The sequence below is a fragment of the Anastrepha ludens genome, chromosome 6 (assembly GCF_028408465.1).
Source record: "Anastrepha ludens isolate Willacy chromosome 6, idAnaLude1.1, whole genome shotgun sequence".
In the NCBI taxonomy this organism is placed as follows: domain Eukaryota; kingdom Metazoa; phylum Arthropoda; class Insecta; order Diptera; family Tephritidae; genus Anastrepha; species Anastrepha ludens.
In genome coordinates, this window is record NC_071502.1 from 97,398,267 (window position 1) to 97,412,454 (window position 14,188).

At 35.9% G+C, this 14,188-nt stretch overlaps 2 protein-coding genes across 6 annotated transcripts in view; both read left to right on the forward strand.

Moving 5' to 3' along the window:
- Positions 1-7,286: 7,286 nt before the first annotated feature.
- On the forward strand, positions 7,287-8,614 carry LOC128865961 (superoxide dismutase [Mn], mitochondrial). The gene is made up of 4 exons (XM_054106408.1): positions 7,287-7,375; positions 7,437-7,513; positions 7,665-8,128; positions 8,201-8,614. The coding sequence occupies exons 2-4, from the start codon at positions 7,476-7,478 to the stop codon at positions 8,347-8,349; spliced, it is 651 nt and encodes a 216-aa protein (XP_053962383.1). The 5' UTR covers positions 7,287-7,375; positions 7,437-7,475; the 3' UTR covers positions 8,350-8,614.
- A 2,603-nt stretch (positions 8,615-11,217) lies between these two features.
- Positions 11,218-14,188, forward strand: part of LOC128867934 (kinesin-like protein unc-104) — a 153,759-nt gene continuing 150,788 nt past the window's right edge. For all 5 annotated transcript variants that reach the window (XM_054109562.1, XM_054109570.1, XM_054109569.1 and 2 more), the window contains exon 1: positions 11,218-11,916. The gene's annotated coding sequence lies outside the window, so the exon portion shown is untranslated. The remainder of the gene's footprint in view (positions 11,917-14,188) is intronic.

A 14,188-nucleotide genomic window follows, 5' to 3' on the forward strand; every position in this document is an offset into this window, starting at 1 on the left:
TGAGTGGCCAAAAATAAAAATTTTCGACTTAATTTAAACAGGAAATTTATAACATCATCTTATTTTGAGTAATTTTTTACACCAAATTATGAAGTTTCATTAGTTTTTATCAATTAGTTTTTTTTATGTAACAGTTCAAAGTCAAAGTTTTAGTTCGATTTTTAACACTTTCAAACAATGTTTATCAATAAGTTGTTGTGAAAAATACTACTCAAGATGTTATTATCGTCCATAACTCTTCTTTATGGATATCAAAAAATAATTTATAATTGAAACCATGTGTATTTATGTTGAATAAGTTTTTTTTTTACATTTAATCAACAAAATCTGTTTTTTATTCATACATGACTTACTTTGAAAACAAAGTTCCCCGAAGTTCCCCTATCAAATGAGTTAAATTTTATGCCAAATTGTTCGTAAAGAAGTATTAAATAAGGTATATATGCGCCTTTTTGCGCCTTTTCATAAACATGTCTGAAATATCGATAATAGTGTGAGAGAAATCTCAAATAATTCTGACCCATTAATGTTTGAGCCAAAACTACCGAGGGAAAATCGAGTTTAATTCAGTGTTTGCATTTACTACTTCAGAGCAGCAGTAGTACCCCAAATAATGCTCTGCTCTAACTATGTAGTTAAATATTGTCAGCTACAGAGTAGAGCTGATAGCGCACAAGTCAAACTAGGACTCCAAGCTATGACTCTAACTGCGCAACAGTCAGAGTCATAGTAGAAAAATAATTGCGTCGTAGTTTTACACAGGAGCTCATAGTCACTAAAATAAAATGCGCAGTAGACCAAAAACAGAGATTGAAGTATTAAGACCTACAAAAGATGATATTGAAATCAATCAACACGAGGCAAAAATTTGTCTGCAGTCTTTACTGAACCATACTGGTAGTCGAATAATGGAAATGCAAGCACAAATTTTATTGAAAATCATGGATACAAATTCTTTAACAGAAATAGAATTAATCTTAACTTGCTCTTGGGGCTTTGACGGAAGTACAGGACACTCTAGATACAAGCAATCTTTTGAAAATAGCTCAGAAGTCGACAATTTTGACGATGAAAGAATCTTTGCTACTACTCTCATCCCTTTACAATTAACATCTCAAAATGGACACATTGTTTGGTACAATCATGATTCACAATCTCCACGGTTTTGTCGACCTATTAAAAGAATTTGTTAAAGAATCAGCAGACATTGTTTTGTCCCAAAAAACTGAAATGGATGGCCAGATTAACAGCCTGCAGGTCTTAAACATTATTAATATGAGTCACAAAATTACTGTTCACTTCTCTTTACATTTGACTTTAGTTGATGGGAAGATTTTGAATATTTTAACAGGAACAAAATCATCACAATGCTGTCCAATCTGTAAGGCAACTCCAAAACAATTCAATGATCTAAAAAATATTAGTAAAAAAACAAACGTATTCCTTCCAGATAAAAATGCACTTCAATATGGTATTAGCCCATTACATGGGTGGATTCGATTTTATGAATGTTGTTTGCATATAGCTTACAGAATTAATATTAAGAAATGGAGGGTAAGTACGCCTCAGGATAAAAAACTTGTTGCAGATCGGAAAGCTGAAATTCAAAAAATTCTACGTGAAAAGTTGGGACTATTAGTTGATATACCAAAAGCAGGTGGTTCTGGTACAACTAACGACGGAAATTCCGCACGTAAGGCATTTCAAAATGCAGAGATTTTTGCTGAATGCTTAAAGATTGATTGCCAGTTCGTAAATAATTTTAAAATTATTTTAGTTTGCCTTTCTTGTCAGCTACCAATCAACACAGAAAAGTTGAAGAATTCTGCTTAACCACTGCAAGCTTGTATGTTACCTTGTATCCTTGGTATCCAATGCCAGCAACTCTTCATAAAATCTTGATTCATGCTGGAGAAATAATAAGACATTGTACTTTACCAGTTGGTGTATATGGAGAAGAGGCATCTGAATCGAGAAACAAAGATTACAGAAACTTCAGACTCAGGCACAGTAGACAATGTGATAGGAAAACAAACTTAGAGGATCTCTTTAATCGATTACTAGATACTTCTGATCCATTACTGTCTAGTATGAACAGGTTGTCTAGAGCTAATAACAGAAGACGTTTACCACTTTCAGCAGAAGTTAAACAGTTACTTTTGTTAGATACTCAAAATATGGAAAATGATCATAGCAGTGCCAGTGCAAATGAAGACGAATATGAATCGGAAGATGAAACAGAGGCCGAGCGCGATCATGAAATGATTGCGTCTAATGACGTTCACAAACTTCTAGATGAACTTAAACTATCAGAAGAAGAAACTTCTGATTCTGAATAAATTGAGCTTAAATGCAGATTCAAAAATTAAGTCAAATTAAAAAAAAATTAAAAATTACAAAAATTACAACAAAAAAAATTAAAAATTACAAAAAATTAAAAATTACAAAAATTACTAAAAAAAATTAAAAATTACAAAAAAAAAATTAAAAATTACACAAATTACAAAAACAAAATTGGGATACTAAATCGTACTAGAATCCTCCTCGCGGTGTGTCCTGGGTGTATGAGTACAGCTAATTCTAGACGTATTTTCTTTGTTCTAAACCCCTAGATTCTGAGTTTGAAGCAAAAATACGGATTTTTTAAAATTCATGTCCGCCATTTTGGATCCGCCATTTTGAATTTTTTAATTTTGACTTCAGATTCGCATTCATAGAGTTAAAAAACTATAATAAACGTGATTTTAATCGGTTTTATGGCCTTTTCCTAAGAAAAAAGAGTTTTGGCCACTCACTCGGGTCTTCTGGCCCAGTGTGCGATGCTACAATGCCCGCCTATTGAGAAACCCCGCTGCGACCTTCCTGGAAGAATTGAGTGTACATCCGCCATTTTAAATGATTAAAATAAAAAAATTTATTATATTATTTTAATGTATAAATAAAATGTATGTCAATTTTGAAAAAAATATATAGACTTCTTCATTTTAAATAATTTTAAATTTTTTTACAGAAGTGGTACTTTTCGGAAAAGAGTTTCTAATAAAAGTTTATATGAAAAATGTAAAATATCACGAATAGACTTTTTCTTAATGAAATCGTCAGTAAGATTTGTTGATAAACTGACATTCATAGAAAATGAACTGATAAACAAATATCTGTCAAAGGCAAGGGAAATATCATTACCTATAACAGAAAAACATTTATCACCAATATATTTAAAAATACTAAAAAATAATAATATGTTAGATAAAAATAGTAAAGCAATATATTATCATAGGCGATACAATACTTACAACTTCAACGATGAAAATTTAGTTTAAACATTGATCAATTTATAGCCAAATAAATTATAGAAGTTTAATATACGTTATCTCCTTTTTAAGCCCTTTTTGGGAGAATATAAATAAGTTTTAAAATTATGCCAAACACATTCCAAATAATAATGATAACCTATTGTATAATCAAAAGAAAAATAGGTTTTAAACTCCTAGATAAATACTAATGTATGTTAGGATAATGCTAAATAATCTAATTTTATCATAACTTTGTAAACTCCTATGTTAAAATGATTTTGGGCAATAAATGAAATGAAATGAATAATTTTAATGAAAATCAGGGAAAATATGGCCGTTTACAGATATCTGCCATTGTTCACCATTAGTTAAAAATTGTAGCTGCGATTAGACCATTCGCATTCCATTTAAAAATCTCTTTGAATTTTCGTTTAGGTCACTTTAAAAATAACTGATTTATACAGCTCAAGGCATGTTTTATTTCATTGTCAGTTTTGATTTATTTCATTGTCCTCAAAAAATTTCAAAATATGCTTAATTTTCTCGACGTTAGAGAGGCCTAACTTCTTAATTGAAGAGAGAAAAATAGCAACATACTCTTTCTAAACACTCAATATTCTCACTCTTGTCGTTAAAAGTAATTTAAAAATACTGTGAGTATTAAAATGAGCCAGTATTATACGAATTGTTTTGGGTAGAACTTCAGTTTTTTCATAGCTAATGAACGAGATGTCCTTCAGTGGATTCTGCTGCAGTAGCAGTTCTAGGCCAGTTATGCATAAAATCGGCTTGAGCTGATAACCTCGCTCTGGGATTCCCGAATTGGGCTCTACTGAAATGAGTATTAAATCAATTTTGACAGTATCATAAGAAACTTAACACTCCATTCATCTAAAAAAAGCTCTAAAAAGATTTAAAGGATCCTAAAATTAAAGGTATTAGAAATTAATTAAAATATTTTTGAAGCATGTCAGTTTCGGAATACGGATTATGATATATTTTCAAAGCGAAAAATTTGTTTGTAGTTCATAGCTGAAGTTTAGCACATGAATTTAGAATGAATTTATTTTTTACTAATTTCAAAACGAAAATTCTAAATTTTATTCCCACGTATCAATATTATTTTAACCTAGGAGGCTAACAGGAAGGAATAAACACACATAAAGTAGTTAAGGAGCAGCATATACGAGGTGTGTTCAAAAAATATCGCGAATTTGGAATATTCGCATGTTACGTATATTCGAATTTCGATTTTTTTGTGGCGATATGTTGGTACTCATGTCTCTCACTCATGCCGACGAGTTCGGCCATTTTTAATGTTCAGTTAATTATTGACAGCTGCTTTGCTGCACGTGTTTCGGCTTTGATTTTTGATTTTTACCCATTAAAAAAGATGGATCAAAGAACCTGTATCAAATTTTGTGTGAAAACCGAAATTAAGTGCGCGGATGCGTCCCGAATGTTGACTGTGTCATGCGGAGAAGCTACTTTGGACCAAAGCAACGTTTATCGGTGGTACAAAATGTTCTGAGAAGGCCGAGAAGATGTGAACGACGAAAAGCGTTTCGGACGCCCAAGCACTTCAACGGCAGACGAAAAAATTGATGAAGTGACGAAAATAGTATTGGCCAATCGTCGAATCACCGTTAGAGAAGTTGCTGAGGACCTAGACATATCGATCTGCTCGTGCCAGAAACGCCCAGATTTGTGGAAGAACAAAAATTGGCTCTTGCACCCCGATAACGCCCCTGCTCACACATCGTTGCTTGTGCACGACTTTTTGTCCAAAAACAACACACTAATGATGCCACAGCCACCGTATTCCCCAGATCTGGCCCCTTGTGACTTTTTCTTGTTCCCGAAACTGAAGAGGCCCATGAAAGGACGACGCTACGCTACGATTGATGAGATAAAGAGGCATCGAAGGAGGAGTTGAACAAGATAAAAAAAATAATTTTTTGAAGTGCTTCGAAGATTGTTAAAAACGTTGGCACAAGTGCATAATATCTCATGGGGATTACTTTGAAGGGGACAAAATAGATATTAATGAATAAATAAATAATTTTTGAAAAAACACAAAATTCGCGATACTTTTTGAACACACCTCGTATAAGTAAATATGTATATGCAAGTTAATACCCTACTCTGGTAAGCCGCATAACGGCAAATATATACAAAAAGTTAGAGAAAACAATACTTTTTAAAGCTAGCATAAGCACAAATTGGAGGATGATGAAATAAGCTCATCCAGTAGTGAAATATTTACAGTAAACATCAACAATTATTTGTTAAGGATAGAGTAAGCAACAATTTTGTATAAAAGAAATAACGAAAGAATAAAATCACCACTTCAAGTTTGAGTTTAAGATCAAGCGTTGCATTTTTATTTTTAACGCTCACGCGCGTTAGAACATTAATTTGCACATAGTTGTTGTTATTGTAGCAGTAATACAAGCCCTGTCAGTGTAGTGTATATCACCAGTCGTCTTCGTCTAACTCATCTAAAGGTAGACCCAGAAAATTTGCTGTATCGACAGGTTAGATCCAGAGGGAGAGGGGTGTCAGATGAGTGTGTTTGGTGATTAGGGTCGTGCAGGGTGCCTTCACATGCTGGACATATGTTTGGTATGTAGGGGTCAATTCTGGATAAGTAGAAGTTCAACCTGCAACAATATCTAAATTTCAAGGGCCGATGAATGAGAACCACACCTAAACGTCCAGTTTTTTTCTGCATTTCATTTAACATTTTTCAATTTCAGACTAACTCAATTTGAACCATGGAAAGATACATAATCGAGCAACGCCTTAAAGTTATTCAGGCTTATTATGAAAACGGGCGTTCAAATCAAAATTCATGTCGCGCACTTCGTGAAGAAAATCATCTTCAGTGATGAGGCACATTTTCACCTCAGTGGATTCGCCAATAAGCAGAATTGCCGCATTTGGACGAATGATAATACAAGAGTGATTGCCGAAAAATCAATGCACCCACAAAGAGTAACTGTTTGGTGCGGTTTATGGGCCGGCGGCATCATTGGGCCGTATTTTTTCCAAAGTGAGGGCGGTCAGGCAGTTACTGTGAATAGTGTTCGCTATCGTGAGATGATAACGAACTTTTTATGACCCGAATTGGAAGATATGGATGTGGACGATATGTGTTTTGAACAGGACGATGCCACTTGTCACACAGCTAACGAAACAATGGCCCTTTTGCGCGAAAAATTTGATGGCCGAATAATCTCACGTCGCGGCGATGTCAATTGGCCGCCACGATCATGTGATTTGACACCGTTGGACTTCTTTCTTTCGGGTTACTTGAAAGAAAATGTGTACGTCGATAAGCCAGTAACAATTCAAGAGCTAAATGATGAGATAATTTGGCACATTAACGGAATAGAATCTCAATGATGCCTCAACGTCATCGAAAATTTGGACTATCGGATGGAAGTATGCCGCCTAGGCCGCGGCGGCCATTTGTCCGATATTTTGTTGAAATTGAGACATACCAATATTATCATAATAAAGAGAAATGACAATAATTTCCTAAAAAAATTATATTTTATTCAAAATCAACACAGGCCCTTGAAACTTAACTACCCTTTAGAACGTAATTGTGCCAGTGTATATGCACATAAAATATTACATTTGTTGTAAAAAAATTGTCATCTTTTACATAGTACAATTGCTTTGGTTTTGCACACTACTGTAGCCGCGAGCACGCATGGCATAACGGCACTTGGAAAATATTGCAACAACCACAAACTAGCAATGTCGGGTTACGTCGGGTAATAAGTCACTAATAACACAATTTGGACTTTATTCATTCATTCTAACACACACACCACACGACATTTTTAAATAATAATAAATTTATATTTCTACCTAAATATCCATTATTTTACTACTCGAAAAAGTAGTTCCGTTCCTTCTTTCATTTCTACATCCGTTTGCTACAAATTTTTGTTTACAACTGGCAGTGCTGCTGCTAAATGTCATTTTTGTCACTCATTCTTTTCTCCGTCTTTCTTTGCATGCTATCGATATTTTTCGGTGTCAGTCGGCATTCACTTCCAGTTAGAAAGGTATCTGTACCGTTTAATAAAAACTTTAGCATAATTTCAAAATTAATTCCGTATATTATAGGTTGCGTTCTGTGCAATCAACACCAGATAATAGTTCAACATGTTCGCATTGACACGTACTGCTTCAAACGCCGCAAAGTAAGTGTATTTGTCAAGGGCTTTTCGCCGGCACTGCTGCCGCTGCCTGAAAGGGTCTCGCATAATTTATTGATTACATAAAACCGGCTGCGCAATTTAGTAATAATTCAATTAGTTTTCAACACCAAATTCTTTTATTCCTACTCCACAGAGCGGCCGTGCGTTGTAAGCATGATTTGCCGAAGCTGCCATACGATTATGCCGCTTTGGAACCAATCATCTGCCGTGAAATCATGGAGTTGCACCATCAGAAGCATCACCAAACATATGTGAATAATTTGAATGCTGCTGAAGAGCAGTTAGCTGAAGCACAGAAAAACTGTGATGTGACTAAGATCATTTCGCTCGCACCTGCGCTGCGTTTTAATGGTGGCGGCCATATTAACCACTCGATTTTCTGGCATAATTTGTCACCGGAGAAATCAAGTCCTTCGAATGAGCTTAAATGTGCTATTGAAGCACAATTCGGCAGCGTAGATGCGATGAAGAAAGAGTTAACTGCAATTACTGTAGCAGTTCAAGGCTCTGGCTGGGGATGGTTGGGTTACAATAAGAAAACCAACAAGTTGCAGTTGGCTGCTTTACCCAATCAAGATCCATTGGAGGGCAGTACTGGTATGTGTAAAAAAAAAAAATACTTTTGAAGTTTGAAATTAATGCTTGCTGCAATTGCACGTATTTTCACAGGTCTCGTGCCACTATTTGGCATTGACGTTTGGGAACATGCCTACTACTTGCAATACAAAAATGTGCGCCCATCCTATGTTGAAGCCATCTGGGATATTGCCAACTGGAAGGATATCTCCAATCGTTTCGCTGCTGCTGCTAAGAAGTAAATATGTTAATGTGTTGAAGCGAAAAAATGTGCTTTTTCGATGTCTGTTTCATCTAAGCTTTAAGTGATTTAGAGAAGCCTACTATAAAATATGTGAAGACAACTGGCGCGAAGATTAGACTATCATAACGTATACACTGTCAAGTGCTTTTATTTCAGTTATATTTCCTTGTACATTAGTCGCGCCGTAAAATGGCATAGCCATTTAAGCAAGGATGTATAAATAATAAATATGAGCATCTATATACTCACGTAGTGAATTGAAAGGCAGTATCTTCTGAGTTTATGGGGATAATACGGATACTAAAATGTGATCGATTTGCATTTTGGCATGAACTTTTATTCTCTAGGAACAAGTAATTCCGATATTAAAGTTATTGAGTGTATCGTTGGATATTCTTTCTTTCTTCAGCATCATTGCAACGATAAGTAAAACACTCCAGCAAGAATATAGTTTTCAAGTCACTCGGTGACAGCATTTGGACGGGCGTAAGGTCAAATAGACTTTGCTCATAAATAAACTATTGTTGGTCTCTTTCTTATGGCATGATGTGGGTATACAATATGGCGTCTGTAAAGCTCTATCTATTTAATGACGAAGAAGAAAGGGAATGCGGCCTTCGAAAGTGAATAATTTCTATCTACATACCTAGGCTGTTTCTGTACGGATACCTGTGAACGAATTGACCGACCATTTACTTGAAGGGCAGGACCATAAAAAATTCATCCAACTAATAGACGTGTTGCAGTCTTTCAGGCCTCAACTTGAATTTGCATTTTTTTTCTTTTACATATGTATATAAATAGAATATATGTATATAAGTATTTAGTCATTTCGTAAATCGTTATGCGCCTTCGGCTTAAACCGGTTACATTAACTCAAATAGGAGATGTAGTGTTGTTGCTTTCCATGTAATTCGCCAATTTCTTAGTGCTTAGGATGCAAAAAGAATGTAGCAAATATAAAATATTCGCTAGTCGCCTTCGATTCGCCACTCCTCTGATCGATATTTTTGGGCTCTGCTCGCCCAACATGAACCTCCAAAAATTTAAATGGCGATAATAACTAAGTGCAGTGCTTTTCATCGGTTAATCTGCATAATAGAGGAGAAATGTCAAACGGGAAAATTAGATAAAAGTGAAAGGTTATATGTGAGCAAATGAAGTTCTTAAACATCGTCAGAAGCTAAACATCGAGTTTAGTATGAAAAAAATGTTAAACCTTGTATTTGTAGTATTATAATACGTTCACTATAAGTAGATGATCTAATTTTTCGTGCTTAACTCCCAATCCGTAATTAAAAATTTGTCTCCCAAAATCTGAGATTATAAAATAATCCTAGATAATAACCATACTTTTTCATATACAACCCTGCGTTTTTTTTATTTATTATAAAATGTAATATCGAATTTCGAATGAGTATTGCTACCACAATTTTTTCAACCTCAGTAAACGTCGTTTACGGATTTCCTCCAATTGTTTATTATTAACAGCAATTGCGCAATTGAATTACCTATTCCTTCTCCTTGTCTTTTCTCTATATGGTTAATAATTATTTAACAAACTAAAAACACCGTAAAATTCCACCAAAATAATTTCTTTCAAGAAAAACTTTTCAAAACAGTATTGATAGCTGATTGTCAATTTTGCTGATAATTTGTCATATGTGAGCGGGCAGATTAATTTTGTGGATTTATTGGTAATTAATGCATATGTGAACGCACTTTTAAAACAAAATTGTTAAAATAAATAAAGCGTTTTTCAGTAAGAGCGCTTCAACTTTTTTTTTGAATAAAACACAAATGGTTTGACTTTTTTAACTAATTTTTTTTTTATTATCGAGTTTGAATATATACATTTAAGTATGAAATTCGATTTCTTTTGCATGACCACCGCGTGCACGTTTTACGAAGTCCAATCGTTGAACCCAATTTTCGACCACTCTTTTGCATAAATCGGCCGAAATTCCAGCAATTTCGCGTTCAATATTGGCTCTGAGCTCACAAATCGTCGCCGGCTTGTTACTGTAGACCAATGACTTCACATAACTCCAAAGAAAATAGTCTAGAGGCGTCAAATCACACGAGCGCGGCGGCCATTCGACAGGTCCATTTCTGGAAATAATGCGCTCATCGAACTTACTCTTCAACAAATCAATTGTGGCGTGTGCTGTGTGGCTTGTGGCCCCATCCTGTTGAAACCACATGTCGTCTAAGTCCATACCATTCAATTGCGGCCAAAAATAATCGTTTATCATGTCGCGGTATCGATTTCCATTCACAGTAACGTGGCGATCGTTCTCGTCAACGAACAAATATGGGCCAATTACGCCGCCGGCATGTAAACCGCACCAAACAGTGATTTTTTCGGGATGCAACGGTGCCTCATGAATCACGTGTGGATTGCTTTCTGCCCAGTAACGCATATTTTGCTTGTTGACAAAGCCATTGAGCCAAAAGTGAGCTTCATCACTGAAGATGATTTTTTGGAAAATTTATAAATTTTCATAAAATATTTGCACGATTATTTTCATAAAAAAATTGCACCATTTGCAATCGTTGCTCAAGTATGTAGCGTTCCATGATGAAATGTATACTAATGAAGTTTACAAATGACAAGCGAAAAATAAAAAAATATTGCGTCGTTCGCCCTCCCTATCGGAAAAAAGTTGAAGCGCACCTATTGAAAAACGCTATATATAGAACTTTATTCAATATATAGTTGCTCCTCCAGAAATCTGGCAGCTCTTCTAGTATTTCTTGCAATCCTCTTTCTTAAATCTTGGTTTTGACATTTCCGTATTGGCACTCGTTCGCAGCTGTCAGCGCAATCTGTTTATGATGAATCACAGGAATTAAAACAAAACTACGAAAGTCTCGCATCATTTTCCTATCAGCTGGTTGTGTGAAAACAAAAAAACAAAAAAATTCTCATTAGGAAAGAGACAAATTGGTTTATTTGGAAAATTTGAGCAGGCACAAACCAACTTGAAACCTGCGCTCTAGAAGCGGCGGAAAAATTGCGGTGACTTTCGCAGTCGTGCACAAAAAAGCAACAACGATGACAACAAAACTACTAAGTAGTGGCAGTGGCAGCGGCAGCAGCAAAAACAATTTCCACCAGACTTTTGGCTGGACGATTTCCACAGACGAACTAGTGATTTCTCCTGTCGTCTTTTAAATCAGACGAAGTTTTCTCGCCTGCCCGTCCACTCTGTTACACGCAAACGTTTTAAGTAAAAAATTAATATTTTCTTCATTGAAGTGCTTTTATTGTTTTGTTAGAAAACTGTATTGTATAAACGCGAAAAGTTGAAAAATAAAGTGAAATAAACGGTGCTTACAATCAAACGAGATAAGGAGAACGCACAGTGTGTTGAGGATGTTATACATAAACTAAAAAAAGCAAACAAAAAAATACTATTTTGAAAGTGTTTGCACGAAAAAAACTTGAGACCGTAGTGCTGTGTGTTGATTTGGTTTTATTCAAGCTCTACTTGTGAATCATCACGTCGGTGTCGATTTTCCACGCAGCTTGTGGAAAACCTTTTGATTAGCCGCTTTTTCGGTAAGTGTTTAATGGTTTGCTGTTAGAAATTTGTTTTTTAAAACTCTTGCTAAGCGTATTTTTTTTACGAAGAAATCAGTCTGAAAAAATCGGTGAAAAATCAATTTTCCGCAAGGTGGTTCTTTGCTTCGCTCACTCATACACATATACGCACGCCCACAAGTACGCACGAATTCACCATCTAAAACTGTCATATGTGAGTTCTGTGTATTGCATTTGTTGGCAGCTGAGATCCACATTCCACATGATTCATTTACGGCCAGCTTTTCAGTGAATTTTTTTGTTCAACATTACATTAATGATGCTGAATTTTCTATTGCTGTGTAGTAAACTGCGACTGGTAACTGATATGAAATCCTTTTTCTAATATTCCCTATAAACTTCGTTCAAATTTCTATGAGAGTTATGATTAAAGGCTCTCTGGACAAATTAAGAATTTTCGAATCAAACGTGAAGTCGGTTGTTGTTGTTGTTGTTGTAGCAGCATAAACATTCCCCGTATGTAAGTATGTTGTAGCAAACACACTAATCCCTGCTTAAGTTGACGTTCCACGTTGTTGTTGTTGTAGCAGCATAAACATTTCCCATACTTACATACGGGGAATGCTGCTGGAGTGACATTCCTTGGCCGGATATAAATCCGGGTCGTTTCGGTAACGTAGAACCGGCTGTCGTAGAAACAGGTGAAGTCGGTCGTTCTGTATGACTGCGAAACATGGCATTCATCAATCGTTGCCTTCAAAGGATTGTGCGTGTTTTCTGGCAAAACACCATCTCCAACACCGACCTCTGGTGTTTGACGAAGCAGGTTCCTGTTTATCTCGATATGTGGCGATAGAAATGAATGCGGAAGCTTCATACAGTTATTGCAAAAGCGGCCTTAGACTGGTGCCAAAAGGGAGGTAACAGGCGCGGGAGACCATCCAACACGTGGAGACGATTAGTTGAAGCAGAAGTGTTCATGGCGACAAATCAAAATTTCTTGCATTGAATAAATCTAACTTTAACTTTTTTGTGGAGGTTCTATGTTCCTCATAGGAACCACAGGAAATATATGTATACCGGGAGCTACTTTACAGGGCTTCAAATAACCAATGTGAAGCCGAGAATCATGCCATGCCAGAACTATTTTGCAATCCTTATAAACAGCAGAGATTTTCGACCGAAAAACAATCGCTTGGACTGGTAATCGCATATAACTCTCGATATAAAAATTCGTTGTATATATTTTGGCACCTGCTCCACAGTTCTTATGAGAACTGCCAACGAAGATAGAAGCTTCAGCGTTTTCAGTAAATAAACGTATCTCTTCAGAGTTAAAAGCCAAGCGTTGAGTAGACTTAAGCCAGATTTCTGTGCATTCCCGAGTATTTCACTTCGAGAAACCTCAGATGCTCTCAAAAGTAGTTTCATTGATAAACAGATCTCTCTGTGGAACGTGGAGGATCACGCTGAGAGCTCCTGATGGGTATGATGCGAATGCCCTACTGGTCCCAGTGATCGAAAAGCAGGGCAACCACTGCAGCGTACTAAGATATACATAGTTTGTGTCAACAACTGATTCTGTCAAATTCACTGGGAACCGCGTAAGGGTACTACGGCATGCACATCGCTACATCTTCTCTCGGCCATGTCTTACTTCCAGGCCCGTAAAAGAATTTCCGTACAAAATACCTTATTCGTGGTAAGGGAATCGAAAAAATTGATTACGTCAATGGTACCACATCAATAGCGATGTTATCACCATATAATCCCATATGTATGTGTGTATGTAATCGGTCACATTTTTTCCTGCGTCAACTGCATGTTAGTACTCTTATCTGTAAAGGCCTTTTCCCTCTCTTCTTTATTCAAATAAATCTATTATTGTGTCAACAACATTCTAATATTCAGCAAACAACAAATCAAACAGATAATCGAGACTGCTCTTACATCAAATTTATATGAAAAGATTTTTTTGTTTATCTATGCGCTCAAGTGAGATTTCCATATGCACTCAAACAGCTGGTGCCGTTCATAAATTCGCCACTCATAATTGGAAAACTCACATACATACATATGTATATGACAACAGCGGGTAATCGACGGATTTGCCGATTGATGCCACATACTGATTTGATGATTGATGAGCTTTCGATTGAACGAAGTCCAGTGTAAAGGTAATAGAAGAGTGCGAGAATGCGATGGAGGTTGTTGTTGTTGTTGTGTGAGAATGCGATGGAGGTCTCAAAGAGCGGTTAATAATTTAGTTGTTGTTGTAGTAGCATAAACA